This window comes from Protopterus annectens, chromosome 1.part0 (genome assembly GCF_019279795.1).
Source record: "Protopterus annectens isolate FY-2018-M chromosome 1.part0, PAN1.0, whole genome shotgun sequence".
Lineage (NCBI taxonomy): Eukaryota > Metazoa > Chordata > Ceratodontiformes > Protopteridae > Protopterus > Protopterus annectens.
The window spans coordinates 853,527,824-853,546,724 of NC_056725.1; the positions used below are offsets into that span (position 1 = coordinate 853,527,824).

Here is an 18,901-nt window from a genome sequence, read left to right on the forward strand (position 1 = left end):
CCTAAAGGTTAAGATGTTTGCCTTACAAACACAAGGTGCAAGGTTTGAGTCTCACAAGAGATAACTGGCTAGGCTTACAATGGCTCGAAAGGGCAGTTAGCTTAGTACTAATCTATGAACCTATGAACCTAAGTATCAGATTTGTGAGCTGTTATCCATTGCTACAGATGATGCTCAGTGAAAAAAGCAGTTATGTATGGGACAGAGAAATGTGGCTATTCCTGAAAAAGTGGCTTTCTTATGGAATTTAAATTACCTTTTGAGTGATGTGGAATTCAGTTTATCTTATAGTAATTGTGTCCAAGTATTTTTGTTTTTTTCTGGGATGAAATGGTTTAAAACAGGCAGCTGATTAGCCAACTTGAATGGCTAATTTTCAAGACATTAAAGAATTTGAGTTGACTGATAGTCCCTTGTTCAGAACAATCATGCCCTGCCTAAATTCTTTACTGAATGCAGAGTTTTTGATTTCATGTGCTTCTCTAGTGCATATGTGTCTGGTCATTGCATGGTAATGTTTATCCTCAAAATTCAGGCTAGTGTGAAATCTTTAGCAGAGCATTTAATAAATCCAAGAAGATGGATGTTTTATATTTCAGCCTCTGGTTGTTGTTTCATCTTTTGGCTTTTCCTGGTTAGGGATCGCCACAGCGGAACTCCGGTCCGCTAATGATTGGCAGTTGATTTTTACGTGCCGAGTTGCCAGCCCTGACGCACATCCTTCAACGAAGGTACGCCTATTCACGCATGTCTCCACGCAGAAGACGCTCTAGCTGAGAATCGAACCGAACAGCGTCTTACTGTGAGGTGACAACGCTACCGCAGCACCACCACCGCGGAATATATTTCAGCCTCTGGTAAAGATGTTAATTATTTTTTTTTGGATCATTTTATACAATGATATTTAAAATAGGATATTTGTTATTTTTATAATCAAGATTTACTATTTCACCCTCTGGTAAAGATGTTAATTCTTTTTTTGGATTATTTTATAGAATGATATTTAAAATAGGATATTTGTTATTTTTATAATCAAGATTTACTTTACAACTGTCTAACCAACCTAGGTAGTAATGCTTTAAAAAGCTAAAAAGCATTTAATAAAAAAGCAACTATGCAGGACATAAAAGGTAAGGGTTATCATGGATTACTTTTAAAAGCCAGATCAAAGGAGAGTCAAGACAAATAAATAAGGTGCTAGATTACTGAATGAAAAGGAAAACTGCAGGTTACAATGTGTCAGGGACTCATTAAGACATATGCAGTGTAAAGGTTTAGAGGCCAAGTCAGGTGCAAGAGCGTGCTAAAGCAGAGGGATTTGAGTAAGTAGACATAATCTTGTTCAGGAACAGAAATGAAGGGCACTGTAATGTGGTATGTGCATCTTTCTTTCAGCATGACCCTAAATAAAGAGGTCTCAAATAAATTGTTTGACCTCTTCTAATGGAAACGTTATTATGGTAGAAGTATTGATTTCTAGCATTGTTGAAGATGTAATTAAAATATTGTTCAGTTAATGTTGTATCAACCATTGTCAATATGCATTAGACATATCTATTATTTTCATTTATCATTTCTATATCCCCTTAGGTTAAAAAGACTTCTAGAACAAGAAAAGGTATACCAGTCAAGAAAAGAAAAAGAGCAAAGTAAACGGGCCAATAAACTTCGAGAAGAACTCGTCAAGCTCAAATCATTTGCACTGATGCTAGTGGATGAAAGGCAAATGCACATTGATCAGATTGGACAGCAAACTCAGAAGTTGGAAGAACTTTCACAAAAACTTCAAGAAGAGGAAGAAAAGCTAAAAGCTGCAAGTGTACAAGCTAATGAGGAGGGACACAAAATCAGAAAACTAGAAGCAGAACTTGAAAATAAATCATTAAAATTTCTGCAGGAACATGAGGACATGACAGCCAAATTTTCTAATCAAGAATCACAAAATCGGCAGCTGAGACTTAAGGTCACTGGGCTGTCACGTAGAATTGAGGAACTAGAGGCTGTTAATAAAACTCTGCGGAAAGCCGAGGAAGAGCTTCAGGAAGTAAGAGACAAAATAAGTAAAGGAGAATGCGGTAATTCCAGTCTAATCAATGAACTGGAAAACCTAAGGAAGCGTGTTCTGGAGATGGAGGGTAAAGATGAAGAAATTACAAAAACAGACTCACAGTGCAAAGAACTAAAAAAGAAATTGCATGAAGAAGAACTTCGTAGTAAAGAACTGAAGTATGAGGTAGAAAAATTGCAGAAAAGAATGGCAGAATTAGAAAAACTAGAAGATGCCTTTAACAAAAGTAAAACCGAATGTGGGCAACTACACTTCAACCTGGAAAAAGAGAAGAACTTAACCAAAGATCTGGTAAATGAGTTAGAAATGGTTAAAATGCATGTTAAAGAATTAGAGTCATCAGAACATAGACTAGAAAAGAGTGAACTCAACTTAAAAGATGAGTTGACAAAGCTGAAGTCATTTATTGTCTTACTAGTTGATGAAAGAAAAAACATGACAGAAAAGATTAGGCAAGAGGAATGGAAAGTGAAGGAATTAAGTCAGAGTTTGAAGATAGAGCAAGGTAAGGTTATGGAAGTAACTGAAAAATTAATAGATGAAAGCAAGAAAGTCCTCAAGCTAAAATCTGAAATGGAAGACAAAGTATGTAACCTTAACAAAGAGAAAGATGAGCTTAATGATAAATTACGAAGTGAGCAACAAAAAATGCTCGATTTGAATTCTCAGCTCATGATGTTAAGAAAGAGACTTGATAAGGAAAATGAAGTAGAAGAGGGATCAATAAAAAAAACAAAAAGAGAATTATCACATGGTGCAGAGATATCTGGGCAACAAGAAAAAATAAAAGAACTAACACTGGAGATTGAAAGACTGAAGAGCCGTCTTGCACAACTGGAAGTAGTTGAAGGTGATCTTATTAAAACGGAGGATGAGTATGACAGACTGCAGCAGAAGTTTAGAATAGAACAAGTAAAAGCAAATCTTTTATCCCAGCAGCTTGAGGAAATGAAGAACCAGATTGCTAAAAATAAAGCAATTGAAAAAGGTGAAGCTCTGAGTCAGGAAGCAGACCTGCGAAATCGTTTGCGAGTTGAAGAGACTAGAAGCAGGGATTTAAAAGCAGAGGTCCAGGCTCTTAAGGAAAAAATTCATGAACTTATGAACAAGGAAGACCAGCTTTCTCAGATGCAGGTTGACTATGCAGTCCTTCAGCAAAGGTTCTTTGAGGAAGAAAACAAAAATAAAGATATGGGACATGAGGTTGTTAATTTATGTAAAGAACTGGAACTCACAAAACGTTATAGTCGAGCACTTAGACCTAGTGTAAATGGTAGGAGAATGGTAGATGTCCCAGTTACATCAACAGGAGTACAAACTGATGCAGTGTCTAATGACACAGCTGAAGAAGAAACACCTGCAGTGTTTATACAAAAATCCTTTCAAGAGGAAAGTCATCTTATGAATAATTTAAGACAGATAGGCCTCAAAAAACCCACAGAAAAACCAGCTGTACTTGACAGGTACCCTCCTGCAGCAAATGAACTGCATCTTAGGAAATCATGGATACCATGGATGAAGAAGCGAGAAAACTGTCCACAGATTATTCAAGATAAAGCAAGTCCTAGTAGCAGTGGCCCAGGACATCATGGTGAAGTGATATTTTCGCAAAAACAGGGACAACCGCTTCATATTCGAGTTACTCCAGACCATGAGAATAGCACAGCTACACTGGAGATAACTAGCCCAAGTTCAGAAGATTTCTTCTCAAGCACAACTGTAATTCCAACCCTAGGGGTTCAAAAGCCACATATTACAATAATCCCCACTTCAAATACTATACCCAGTAAGGTTAGAAATAAAGAGAATCCTGTATCCCCTGAGCGTGCCATGTCACCAATCACAATAACTACCTTCTCAAGGGCAAAATCTCCTGAAAGAGGACTAACCTCTTTTCCAGAAAGACCAGCATCACCAATACAGATTATGACAGTATCCACCTCTGCAGTACCATCTGAAATTTCTGTTTCTCCTGAACCTCCTGAGCTGACTATGGGGCGTACAGTTTTTAAGGTTACACCAGAAAAACAGACATTGCCTACTCCAGTCCGGAAGTACAATTCCAATGCAAACATTATAACAACAGAGGATAACAAAATCCATATTCACTTAGGACCTCAGTTTAAGAGACCATCCAATGCTTCTTCAGAGGGTAGCAGTCCTATCATAACAGTAAGACCTATTAATGTAACAGCAGAACACAAGGAACTGACAAATGGCACGGTTCTGCGTTCTCCAAGAAACAACGCATCCCCTAGAAGCCCACCAAACAAAATGATGAGCAGTATCACAATAACTCCAGTTACATCTTCACCTACAAGGGCCACACAATCCCAGGTAAGATATATTACAGTGCACCTTAAACACATCAAAGCACTTAGTTAAATGCTTGGGTTAATTAAGGTACTCTACTTGAAATCTAAATAATTAAGCATTTCAGTGGGAGCATGTTTGTGCAGCATGTCTGTGATTGAGGGGATTGCTATATGCTTAGTGCCTGAATGACTAACTGACTCATTAAATTGCCAGGACACTAACAGAGATAAACACTGACATAACTTCTGTTTGAGCCTTTAACTGATCTTGGAGCTCTACTGTAGTATATACTAAATACGAGATTAATGGTTAAAAGCGAGGAAAAGTATTAAGCAGTTCTCTGTATGGAACCACATCAGCAATACCTTAACAATAGCAAGTCTAGTTGCCAGGATAAGGTATTTCTTCAGCTTTCAAGAGAAGCCCAACCAGCTAATTCACTTTCATGGTAGTACTTTGCAGCAACTTTTCTATTAAGAAAATAAAATCAACAGCAGCAGTAAACAACTTCTAATTTGATGGCATCAAACTGGAAATGTCAAAATGGTAGTCTATAAGTAGAAAGGGTTAGCTGAAGATGAAGGACAGCAGCTTTGGCAGGATCATATGTGAGAAGCTTATAAGTGATCCTTAGCAGACATTATGGGTGTGAATCATATGTTGTATATATACAAGGAAGTATTTAATAAATGAAAGCAGAGGCCTTGTATTTTCATGTCAGAAGTTAAATACACTTTTTGATTTGATTTGAAGGAACAAGAGAAATCAGCAGGCCAGGCTAGTCATTTTAATTTGTGGTTGAGGCTTTCCTCCAAATGTTTCTCTTACAAACCAGTACTAAGAAATTGCATTAAAGAAGAGCTCTTCCAACATATGGAAGTAAACTGCACAGTAATGGAAGTGAAAATACAGACAAGAAAAAATATCTCCAAGACTACTTGTAATTAGCAGCAGGGGAAATAATATCTTCATTTACTGTGGGAAGAAGCAATATTTGTTTGTATTTTATCTGTCTGCATGTTCATTTAAGTTTACACTTGTTAACCTGTAAATTCTGAAAGGGAACAATTGATTTTCAGTGAAGGCCTGAGAAAAAAGCTCCACAATTAACATGTACAGAAAAATAGTGAATACAAATGTAAAATTTGAGGTAAACTGTAAATAAAGTACATCACAAATTATTTAGTCTAACACAGACATCAGAAATAGAACTTTAAGCAGTGGCACTCATAAGTCAAGATTATTAAATGACAAGGTTCTATTCAAATATTTATGAATGTGTAGAAAGAGCAAATGCTAAGAAAATGAGTAACTAAGATATAAAAGAGGGTGATGCATGAGGTAATAAAATCAAGTCATATCTTGACTGGCTAGTCCTACAAAGCTGTCAAAAAAAAAAAAAAAAGATGAAGAAATAGTGCCCAGGATGAAAGGCATTTTCAGGGGATCTGACATAATGAAAGAGGAAGTCCAGTCCAGAGTTTAGAAATGGTGACAGGAACGTTAGGGTTACCAAAATGATTTAGTGCAGGTAAAAATGCATCAAGAGTTTCTTGTATGGCTGACAGCTGATAAGCATGGATATACCATTCAGTCATTTGAGACTGGGCGGGCCTTTGATATAATGATTTGAGTGAGCATGTAAAGAAACTGGCAGCCTTCATGTCAGTGAAAAGGAAAAAGTACTAGAACCACCTCTGAGGTTAACTGTCACTCCAGACCTAAAATATTCACAAAGCGCAAGATAGAGTCCAGTCATTAGAAATGCTAGGCAGGTAGTAGTAAGTAGCAAACTTTTTTATTCAGAATACACAGCATTCATGTCAGTACAAAGTCTTTGGAATGGGGCAGTAATATAATCTGGAAACATGCTCTGTGACAAATCTGGAAATTCTTTTACAGCTTTGGTCAATTAAAGACAGCTGAGTAGTTTAAAGATTTCATCTGATATGAGGAGGTCTGTCATTATTAGCTAGTAGGACTGAAATTGCAGGTTTTCAGTCAGCTCGTCATCTTGAACGTTTTCCATATTACCAACCACTCCAGTTCACCTGTGCTCTGCCAACTAGCTTCCTTCCAGATCTCTTTTACTTCTAGTCATACTTATATCAGAGAAAATGGCTCCAGGCTATATTATTTTCAGGACGATTTTTTAAAATATATCCATTGTTGAAATATTGCTGCATTTTATGATTACAAATTTTGCTTTATGTGGTATTTCTGCTATTCTATTCAGACTGTTTTTGCCTTTGTGGGTTCTTTTGCTTCACCCAACCCAGACTGGCATTTTTTAACCATACCTTGACATTTACTGTTTGTTTGCTTTTCTGTTATTACCTTTCTGCCACATCTTTGCTGATATTATTAATAATCTGCATATAGTTGAAACATATCTATAGTCTTCATAAGTAGTTTGCTGAACAGTTTGGTTACTTTGCTCCTGTCAGCAGTTCTTTCTCTGTTGAAGGCTGACATCAGGACTCGAGTTTTCAAGGTTTCTAGTTCAGAAGTTAATAATAAGGCATTTAAATATGTTCTAGACATTCCTCTCAACTGTCCAGATTTTCACAGACTGTCCAGATTTTTGCCTCTTATTTTTGGTCTGTTTCTCATAAAATTTGTGGTTTTCTAGATTTTTGAGGATTAAATTCAGTAAATAATGACAGACATTTGAATTTCAGACTTCATATCCTTCAGAAAATGTATGGTAACACAAGACCTTTTATTTTTTACAATTTTCTAATTTAAAAATTGTCCCTATTTTTGGGGCTTTGTCCCCCCATTATTTTTGGCTTTGTCCAGAAATTTTGTGTTTAGAGGTTAAGTGGTATGGTTCTAGATGCGGTCGTAAAGTTCTTTCTCAGGATATATACATTAAGCATTGCCTGTCTCAAAGTGGAACACCAGTGAAAAAATGTGCTATCTGTGCTTCAAACTACTGCAAACTATACATGACAGAAAGATCAAATTGATTTTGAGAAGTTTAATCCTGGCAGAGTTTTGATCTTGCGTGCAGTCTAGGAGTTAAGACCAGCAGTCCTAAGCCTTTTTGTGTCTCTTTACTCCTCAAGGTTAAACAGTAAGCAAGGGATACAGACAGAGAGAAAAAGCATAAGCATAAAGGCAAGACTGATAGTCCTAGAGAAATATCTCCTTTTGGTAATCAACCCTAGAGTAGAGTAGAAAATGTTTTCTTCTCATACCCTTTTTATGCCTTCCTGTGTCTGTAAACAGTCTGCAGTTGTGGGTGAGTCTTTACCCACTAGAGTAATTAGAGAAGGGATCAGTTTTCCATTCAGTCCTTCCTCAATTATTCTTTTAAGTTCCTCTATAGTCGCTGTTACTGTGAACCTAGACCGCAAGAAATTCTGAGTTCATTTAGCAGCTCAAGCATTGTAAGATCTAGACAGGGATAGAGAGGGATGAACAACAGATGCCTGCTTGTTTATGCTAAGGGAAGGGAAAGAGATTCTGGTTGCCTGATTCCCACCATGCAAGTGGAGGTTTCTGAAACAATGAATATAGTCTGAAAACTACAGGATGTAAGCTTGGCACTTCCAAGCCAGTTATCATAACTTTCCCATGCATATGTGTAGTAGTATGCATGCTTGTGAAGAAGGTGTAGAATGTTCCAGCAGTGATATGATTGCCTATATCAGCCAGCTGGGGCAGAGGTTAGAAAGGCCCGACTGTACACTTTAATGAGCACATTCTTCTGAGTGCATGGATAGCCCAGGGGGTGAGAGCAGCAGGGGCTACAAGCCATTCAATAAGATTTAAGGTTGCAGAGGAGGTTTGATGTTGATAGCAGGCCTCTTGTATGGGCCCTCAGGCTGCCCATGAGGGTCGACTGTGACATGGAGCTTGAGAGTTACTTATTATAGCAATAACCCACAGCTGGGTGTGGGTAATGCTGGATTTACCTACGGTTGGTGTGGTTTGGTCACGAGGGCAAAGCCCAAGTGACTAAACAAAGCTAGCCATGGGTAAATTAGCATTACCCACACCCAGCCATGGGTTATTGCTATTATACAATGACATTATTTAAGGAAAAAAAATAACTTACTTTTCTTAAATAATGTCCTTGTATACCTGCGGTGTGGTGTTCTTCTGCTTTGTTTACATATCTCAGGGCTTTCTTGATGTACTGCGCATGCATATGGGATTTTCATCCTATGCGATTCATCAGAGCTTTGGAAAGGAAGCAATGGAGAATGGAAGATGCCCATTGCTCCTTTTTTTTTTTTTAATAAAGGTTGAAATTTAGACACTTTAGAGGTACAAGAGAGAAAGGATGGAGAAAAGTTTTGAAAAACGTACCTGATTTTCCTAGTATTTTATCTGTCATGTCTCTGTCATACCTCTGGACTCTCTGGATTTCATTTTTTTTTTTTTTTTTTTTTTTGCGGTCAAGAATAGTTTATAAGTTATAGCACATATTAATAGAAGAAAGTCCGGGCACCCAGACATTTTTCTATTGGTATATGCTGGATTTACAATAGGCACCCTTGTTGGGCTGACAAATCAGCATGCTTGTTTTTGAATATTAATGGCCAGTCATTGTATAATGTGCAATAAGCTGCAATAGTGCTTAATGTTCTGCAAAAGTCCAGCTACAGTAACAATTATGCCTGCCTGGATAATGGCTTCCTCCAGTTGGTTCTCATCCATGTCAGTGACCACATAGTCACTGGTGGAGAAAAATGGGTACAATTTATGAAGAGAAAGGCTGATAGCTAGCAGACAGGGAGGTAAACACTTATTAAAAAAAAATATGTTAAATGCCTTTTTAAAGTTTCAACAGGAAATGCATGATCTCTTGCCCTTCTGGTACCAGAGTGGACAAAAACTCTTCTTCAATGCCTTTATTTTCTGCCTTTTCTTCCCTTTTTTCCCCTAATTAATCGATGATGACAGATGTGTCAGCATTGTTTGTGGCACTGACACCAGGACCACAGCCTTAGAGTTCAGCTCCTTCCACATTGATGATGTCTGTGGCTTTAATTCTGATTCTTTAATAACTAGGCATCTTTATGGCCCAGTAGATCTGTTGCCCTAACTTTCAGTCTCTTGACCTAGAGGTCTTCAACATCTGTTTTGGACTTGATATTCCATTGGTCCTAGTGTTTGGGTCTGAGCAATCAGGTTTGGGCCTGGTGTCAATTCTTTTGGCACTAATGCTTGACTCAGTAGACTTTACCCTCAGGCTGTCATGGTTGGTGTCCTTAGCCCTGAGTGTTGCCTCAAAGTCAGTTTTGATACATGGCATTGCAGACAGTACTGCATATGTCAATCTCAGTGCCCAACATGTGTCAACAATGATCTCGACCACAGACATTTTCTGCCTGCTCCTTCAATCATTCAGTCTTTTAGCTGAAGGTCCAAAATATGTATGCAAGATCAGACAGACATATCTGGAGTTCAGTAGATGGTGCAACCAGGGCAGCAAGTGCTGAAACAACTATGTACCATGTGACATAGATGCACCTTATCAATTTAACCTGAAGATTCTAAGGCATATTTTAATGCCTTCTTTGATAACTCTGCCTTATATGTCCAGTAGTTAAGTAGTAACTGCAGGGAGAAAGAAGACAAAACTGTCACAATTGTTAGCTAAATATTCTAGGCTCTACAACTCCTCTTTTTAAGTAAGCAGAAGAGTCCACATCATTGCCGTGTCCAACAGCAACAATGCAATCAGAAATTTTGGAGGAGCCACTAACACTCTGGAATTTGTAAAACAAACTCTGGACGGTGACAATAATAATCAGCAACAGCAGGGATACCAGGATCTTCCATTGGAGGAACAGCGATTGAATCCCTCAGGCCTTGCCCTACTGTCATTTAGGAGGCAGTCATGCTCGTTTGTTCATCCTCTTATCTACATAGATGGCCATCATGTAGGACAAGTGGATTTGGACAGTATCATTCCTTTCCATGGCCCACACATGCACTAATCTCTTTCACTGCCCAATGTCACACCCCATTTGAAGAGTGCAGCAAGAAATGAAGAGTTAAACCAAACCAACAAAAAGCCATCCCATACATTGCACCAGACCAAAAAGGATCTCCTTAGCCCAGATTCTTCTTAGGTCCAATGATGTCTAAAAACCTCAGACTGATCTTAGGCTTAAGTGGCTTAAACATTTTCATCCCCAAACAAACTTTCTGGATGGAAATTGTGCCGTTTATCCTTCCTTGCCTGTCATAATAATAAAAGATGTGCTGTTCTTTGGCTCTCCAAGGTGCCTATCTATGAGGGCTTATTGTAATTCTTAGATGCATAATTGTAAGTCCTATAATTAAAAAAATAGAGAGCAAAACTACTTGAGAGTACCAGAGGTTAACAAGCACAGTTCTCCTTGAAAGTTGATTTTTCCACCCCAATACCAAACAATGTATACACTAACTCCATGATCACTATATTTCAGAGAAAAGATAGTACTCTGAGACATAGCAGTCTCACCTTTCCATTCTGACACCCTCAGTCTTGCAGTTCAAAGATTCCAACATACGAGTCTTGGAATTTAAAACCAATACCCCTATCTTCACATATAGATCACCAAGAAGTCTACAGGGCTTCTATGCTTCCAGGTAAAAGCCAACTATTATCAGTTCTGATCCCTTACATTCAGTCTTACGTCAGTGATTTGGTTTATCAATATGCATAAAGGATCTCACTTCTCCCTCTCTCTCTCTCTCTCTCTCTCTCTCTCTCTCTCTCTCTCTCTCTGAAGTGATAAGTTTATGGAGATAGGCTTTTTTCAAGCAGTCACTTTCTGATAGCCAGGCACATTCCTGTGGCATCCATTTTTTTGGCAAGCAAGCTCAGTTGTTGCTGTCTGATGCATCAGCCTGCCTGAAATATGGAACCTCATCAGTGAAGGAAGCATTGCTGGAACCTATTTACATCCTTAACCAGTACCAAATAAAACAATGATTTTTCCGTGATCCCTCCTGCAGCAGAATTCTCAGGGATGCACTCATCCAGAAATGGCTCCAGGAATTATGTTATACTTTTTTTCCAGTTTCCCCTTATTCTGATATTCATACAGAAAGCCAGGCAGAACAAATCCAGAATCATACTCATAGCAAAAATGTACCTGTGGCACGTTTGATTTTTCCTGCCTTGGCCTCAGCTTCTGAAGTAGCCGGTACATCTGAGGCCTCTCAAGATCCTGCTAATTCATCCATTCAGCAAGCCTCACCCAGATGTTCATTTACTTTGGCTAACTGCATGGTTACTCCATTTCCAGTAATGGCCAGAAACTCTATATTCCTCCTTAGGGTGGTCCTGATCTCTACTTCTGCCGAAAAACACAATACAAGAAATACATACAAAAGCAAATGGACATGCTCATATATATATGGCTTACCTCCAAAGGGTTATAAACCTTTATGCATCCTGCATCTTCTCTCTTAGAGTATCTTTCTGAAAGTTTTAATACAGGACTAAGTTATCACTCTATCAAAGTACAACTTGGCCAGTATTTAACTTCCACCAAGACTCCTGAAGTTCATCTTTAGCTTCTTTGATATATTGCAATGCATTTCTGAGAGGTGCATTTTATAACGCACTATAAAAATAGTGTGTCCCAAATACAAGAATGACTGTGGAGACCTGAGTATACATTGAAGCTGACTTGATTAATGTTTTGCAAACTGAGATTGTTTTGGTTGCACAAAGTCCTGCACATACCTTTTGGAAGCTGTAGAAGTTTATACTGAATGCTAACAGTTTGAGCTCCATGATTTCAAGTATTATGGCAGGGCTGCATGATTGTCTTCATCCCAACTGTGTGTGTAAATTTTGCAAAAAAAAAGAAAAATACCAGTAGAACAAATAAAATAGAATTGTGATTGGTACATTTGAAGTTCTAATGTTGTTCCCAAATGAAAAATGTATTCCATGTTTCCCTACATTTAACTGCATTCATTTCCAGGTTTTACCTCGCCAACAAAGCAAGCAATCTCTCATATTCCTCTGGAACATTCCCCTCAGCCTCCAAAAAAAAAAACAACTTATAATTATTGAGAAAATATTTCATCATACTGCCTGTACCATAACTGGCATCTAAAATAAATGTATTGCATAGTGTAAGTCAAAGCATCGGCCTAAGGTACCCCATACATCACCTTCCTCACCACAATGATCATCTCTCTCTCTCTGACAACCCCCCACTTATCTCCTCCATCCCTATGACCAACTCACTCCTCATCTGCATCTCTGCAACAGACCAGATTACCACCTCCTGTCTCCAACTACCCTACTCATCTCCTTTTCTCCAAATATCTTACTCATCACCTCCAACTTATCACTTCCCTCTCTATAACCCCTACTCTTGTCATCTCCATTTGTATGACTACACAACTCATCATCTCCTGTTCTGTGACCCCTAACTTATCACCTCCCTCTCTTTCTCACTCTCTAACCATCACACTTGTCACCTCCCTCTCTATGGCTACCCTACTTATCACCTCACTTTACCTGACCGTGTCATTTATCAATTCTGTCTTTGTAGCCACCAAACTAATTTCCCTCTTTCTGACCACACCAATTATGACTTCACTTTCTCTAAGCCCCTAACATATCATCTTCCTCTATAAAAACAGCCTTCTCATTACCTCCTTGTCTAGGACCACTCTCTTATCACCTCCATCTCTCTCTAACCCCTTACTCTTGTCATCTCCCTCTGTATGACCACAAAACTCGTCTTCTCACTTTCTGTGACCCCTAACTTAATACCTGCCTCTTTCTCTCTCTCTCTCTCTGTCTCTCTCTAACCACCCTACTTGTCGCCTCCTGTTTCTAACCGTCCCACTTATCATCTTCCTCTCTGTGACCACTCTACTCTTCGACTCACTCTCTATGACCACCCTACTCATCACCTCCTCTCTGTAACCACCCTACTCATCACCTCCCTCTCTATGACCACCCTACTCATTACCTCCTCTCTGTGACCACTGTACTCATCACCTCCCTCTCTATGAATCAACCCTCTCTGTTCCTCATCTTCTCTTCACTTTCTCTCTCTCACTTTCTCCTTTCCTCCTCCTCTGGCATCAAACATGAGACATTCAGTTAGCTTCATATCTCCCACCATCACAACCATCTTTTTCTCCCTCTACCCCCTTACCCTATCAGCCAACAGACCACTCTCACCTTGACAGTATCAGGCGGTCTGTATACTGAGTCAGCATGTAAAGATCCTCTCTCTCTCATCCTCCACAAATTTTTACTGCCAAATACTGACCTTGCTAATGCCCCTTTCTGCATATCCAGAACAACCTAACATAATCTCTTTCTGTCTTATCTCAACACCTGCCTCATATATACCTTCAATCTATTCACTCTGTGGGGTACAGCAGTTACATCAAGCCGACTATGTTTGGAAATAAAATGCATTGAATTTGTCACACCTCATTTAGCCTCTTAGCACAGATGAATTGTTTTCAGATTACAGAACCCTGGGGGTAAGGAAGTGTTCTCCTTAACCCCACCATTGTCCAATTTTGGAGTAAGTATATTAGAGAAGTGAAAGATGGGAGTGCAGGCTATATTTTTTGATGTTTTGTGCCATGAACATACTAACTTTGATTAGTTACTATGAACCCCCACTCTGTTCTTTTTAAATACTTTATATCTTGTTACAGTCATAACCAAATTCCATCTTTCATTTGTGCATGCTTCTCTTATGCATGCAATATTAATGTCCACTCTCCAAAATTGTCTCATGCACCACCATGTCATGTCTAGACTCCTAACATTACAAAGCCCAGGTTTTTAATAATTCATTTGTTAACTAGGTAAACTTGTTAGGCACAGAAACAGACTAGTGCAATTTATGGTCAAGTATCTCAGAATCACACAGTAGAAAAAACAAAGATGTTGTGTCTTTCGGCTTTTCCCGGTTAGGGGTTGCCACAGCGGAACTCTGGACTGCTAATGATTGGCAGTAGATTTTTACGTGCCGAGTTGCCAGCCCTGACGCACAACCTTCAACGAAGGTACGCCCATTCACGCATGTCTCCACACAGAAGATGCTCTAGCTGAGAATCGAACAGGACAACGTCTCTACTGTGAGATGACAACGCTACCGCAGCACCACCATAAGGGAGTTAAAACAAGGGATGTAGGCGGAAACTAGAAGCTTCATTATCTCTCCATGCCTCATTTATTTTATGTATTTGAATTCGTTTGCTGGGGATAATTATCTGACTCATTAGTGATCTTTTCCATGCATAGCCTTTGCTATTAAAAGAACAAGAACTAAATATGTCAACATTCGAAACAATAATTCTTTACACAAAGAAAGGAAAGAAGCAGAACATTAAACAACTTTAGCACATTATATGCAATGAAATCTACAGTCCTAGCTCTTTGAATCTTGATAAATATTACAATAGTTACAGTTGTATATTTTTATTTATATTTTTATAGAAAGAATTACTGTTAACAAAAAATGAGGTGGTAGCTTAATAAGTGAGGTGGAGGAAGAGGTCACAGCATGCAACACAGTGGCATTTTCATTCATTTCTGAGAATGTGCAATACCTGAGTAGTGAATGCATTGTGATCAGTGAGGTTATCTATGCAAGGTGGAAGTTATCTCCGGATTTGGGACATAGAAAATGGAAGGAGTTGTAGCTGCATCCTTAAAGTAGGAGAGCAAGTCACAGAAGGTGGGTAACTGTGTTACCCTATTAGCCAGATTTGGGAAACATGCTAGCTTTAGTAGACTGAATAAGATCGATAAGAGAAGATCATTGTATCCTTTAATAATAATGGAAGGCCAGGCAGATATATCTTTATATTTTGCTGGATGTCCTCTGAAAAAAAGATATATTATTTTATTTATTTATTTTATTTATTATTTATTTATTTTACATTTGTTAACTGGGCTAGTCTAACTGGATACATGTCCATTTTCAGTAGAGGCCCGAGGAGTTAAGCTCCAAGTTAGGACAATAAAATTAATACAATAAAGTATAAGGATACATGAGCAAATATAAAGTATTAACAGTATACGTAAACAGGTTATCACAGTAAAATGTACAGTGCATGATACAAGAATAAATAAAGGGATGTAAATACAATCAGAGTAGTCAAGAGAAATATGCATCATAGTTAAAAAAGGAAAATAGAGTTGCTTAATGAGTAGATGGGTTAGACAGAGTAGAGTATATAGAGACACTTTGACTAGTCAGGTTTAGTGCATTGACATAACCAGTGTGTTTTCAGGAATACTTTCAATTTGTTTTTGACTAGTCAGGTTTAGTGCATTGACATAACCAGTGTGTTTTCAGGAACACTTTCAATTTGTTTTTGAAAGAAGATAATGAGGAAAGTGTGGAGAGTTCGTTTGGAAGGAGGTTCCAGGCTTTCCCAACTATATTAGAGAAAAGGGAGTCGCCAGCTTTGTTGTATGTTTTAGTGGTATGTACTAGAAGTTTCTGAGACGACCTTAAGGATTCTAGGTTTTTATAGGGGGTGATTAGTGTCGAGAGAATAGGTGTTTTTGAAGGTTTGTAAAGAGTGTTATGGGCTATAGTTAGCTGATGGAATGTAATTAGATTTTGAAGTTCAAGCCAACCTAGCTGTTTTAAATTAAGGCAGTGATGGGTTCTAAAAGGATTACCAGTTGCAAATCTAGCTATATTGTTGTAGGACATTTCCAATTTGTTGGGATTATTTTTTGAAAGGTTAGTAAAAATGGGTGATGCATAAAGTATAGAAGAGATTAGATGAGTGTGTGCTCATCTAATCATCTTATGTCCTTCAGGATGTATGCATATGGAGATGCATCTTCTCTCAGTTTACAAACCCAAAAGGAATATTGGCAAACTACTTTACAAACACACTGTTTCACTAAATTGGAATAAACTCCCTCTCCATATTAGATCCAACCTTTCCTTTCCCTGTTTTAAAAAGAAGCTTAAATCCCACCTACTAAACTTGAAATTATGCCGTTGCCTTGACCACAGGTAGTCTTAGTCTGTCCTACTGCATAACCTGTTGCATCTCCTAACTTTCTTTCTCTGTTAGTAACTTCTGCTTAAACTAACCTCCTAAACCCTCAGCTCTACTACTATAGCCATACTATAGCCCCCTTTCTCTCCCCTCCCTTTCTCCACACTATCACCCCCCACTTCCTATCAATGTCTACACATTGACCTTCTTTTGAACGATTATCTTTTTGGTTTTACTCTCGTATGTAGTAAATTTTAGACCACTGCTATCAGTGCAACCCTTAATGTTCATAATTCTTTTTCTTTTGTTTTTCTCTTTATAATTAATTTCATACTTGCACTGTTATTTTTAATAGTTTTTGTCCTGTATGTTTATCTTTGCTTATGCTTGCTGGGGTTCTTTCCCCTTGGGTCTCCACAGAAAATGGGTTGCTTACTATCAATGCAATGCAAATAGTTAATGACCTTTTCTTTTTACAATTATTTTGTAATGTGGTTGTTATTTAATATTTGTATATTCTCACTTTATTTTTACTTATGTTTGTTGGGGATTTTCCCCTTGGGTCTCCACTGAAAATAGGTTTGTTTGCAAACTCAGTTGGACTAACCTGGTTAACCAATGTCAAATAAATAAATAAAAAATAATGTGTTGGAAATTAATGGCAGTTGATATTCTAGCTGAGCAGCATGCTCAAAGAAGGATTGTAGTGACCTGAACCTTGCTATTTCTGTATGATGATCAAAGTAAACGTCTAACCAAAATCTAAGTTAAAAAATGAGATATGTTTTCTAAAGTGGGCGTTTGAGGAGCCACTACGGACCAGAGAGGAGATAGTAGTTTCATTCACTGGTATGAGCCATATAGCAATGTTTAGGTTTGCTTAATCAAATATTACTCCATACTGGCAGAGCCATTTTGATTCAGTCATGATTTTTAGTTACAGATGATTTTAATAATATTTTTGCATGCTAAGAATACATAAATAACCATGTCATATACATAATGGAGGGAGGGTGATATTAGGATGGGGTGCTTGATATTAAGGTGGGCTTTATAAAAATGCTTATGTAACAAAACAAGAGCAGTGAAATGAGCGGTGCTAATATGGACCCCATGGGACAGTGTGAAGTAACGGCAAGTCACATGACCATGAAGAGTGAATGAGTGAAGGTGGAGGGAGCTGGTGAACGACCTGATGACATTATTATCAAAACCAGATTTTTCTTTTTGCTATGGGAAAACATAGCTTACTACATCAAAAAAAAAAAAAAAAACTAGAGAAGTCTATAAAGACTGCCCCACTTAGCTGACCTTATTCTGTCTTTAAAACAATGTCATCAGTTAGGGTCCGTAACACAGTTAGGGTGCTTAAACCTGCTAGAAGACATGCTGATGCCTTGACAAAATGTCCTCAGCAGGTCAGCAAGTCTTCTACGAATTTTTCAAATTTGGGAAAATGAGAAGATGGTCTGAAGACTGCAGAAAATCTAAATGGATTGCTTTGGTAGAAGACTTAAACTGTGGCTTGTTTCTTGACTTTTGGATAAATACTTTATCATCATTGCCAAAGAGAGACTAAATACTGTTGCCTTTACATTTTAATAAGATGGGGCAAATGCTATAGGGGGTAGTGTATTTTATATATTTTTAAGTGAGATATACTAATTTTTTTAGAATGCTTTAAAATAGTACTGAACAATAAAGAGAGCTTTTGGGGAAGAAGAATATGGTTCTGGGTTTTGGGTTTGGGAAATAGTATTAATAGTAGCTGTAAAAAATTACAGAGGAAATCATCTCGGTTGGCATGGCTGACTTCTGTCTCATTCTGTGGAGCCTCAGAAATCACTTATTCATTCTTTTTTAATCTAAAATAATGATTGCTTGGAACTGCTATGCACAGTTTCACAGAATTTCACCTTTCTCCAATGTTGTGAAACCACAACGTTAGATTATATAAGCTGAGGGGTGTAGGTGGACTTGTACTGCTGCAAAAAAAATGCAAGTTTTATTGTTTATTGTTTATTAAGTATTATTGCAATATGTGACACTGATAAGTTTTGACTGGTTGCTGTTTTCCAGGTAAGGTCCAAGCAATCACGTCTGATCAGACACACTAAAAATATGGATTTATTTCTTCCAAGAACTAAATTGCTTTGCTGATGCGTGAATGCATTTTTTTATACACTTTGAAACGGTAGGAAACTGTCTTTGAGAATAGACTTTTATAAAAGCTATAATTTATGTCTTAGTTTTAGTAATGATTTTAGTTCCCTGATCTTCACTGTTTTGTTATTAGATTTTTTTTTTTTTTAGTCTTGTGGTAAGATAAAATAGACTATTCTGAATGTTTTGCAGGCTGCTAGAAAATATGTGGATCCTTGGCATCGACCCATTTTTTTTCCATTTTATACATAGAGTTGGGGTGTCACATCAGCAGTGACTATCATCTTGAGCCATTTTTCACACCACTTCATTCCTATGATTCAGAAATATGGTCACTACTCTTGTTAATTGTCCAATACATGAATTAGTGCACCAGTGTAAAAA

General features: G+C 37.9%; 1 protein-coding gene across 8 annotated transcripts in view; it reads left to right on the forward strand.

Moving 5' to 3' along the window:
* The window catches only part of FILIP1 (filamin A interacting protein 1), a 1,235,241-nt gene that overhangs the window by 1,012,436 nt on the left and 203,904 nt on the right, over positions 1–18,901 (forward strand). For all 8 annotated transcript variants that reach the window (XM_044063667.1, XM_044063671.1, XM_044063673.1 and 5 more), the window contains one exon: positions 1,591–4,405. In XM_044063667.1, the coding sequence (XP_043919602.1) occupies positions 1,591–4,405 (2,815 nt within the window). The remainder of the gene's footprint in view (positions 1–1,590; positions 4,406–18,901) is intronic.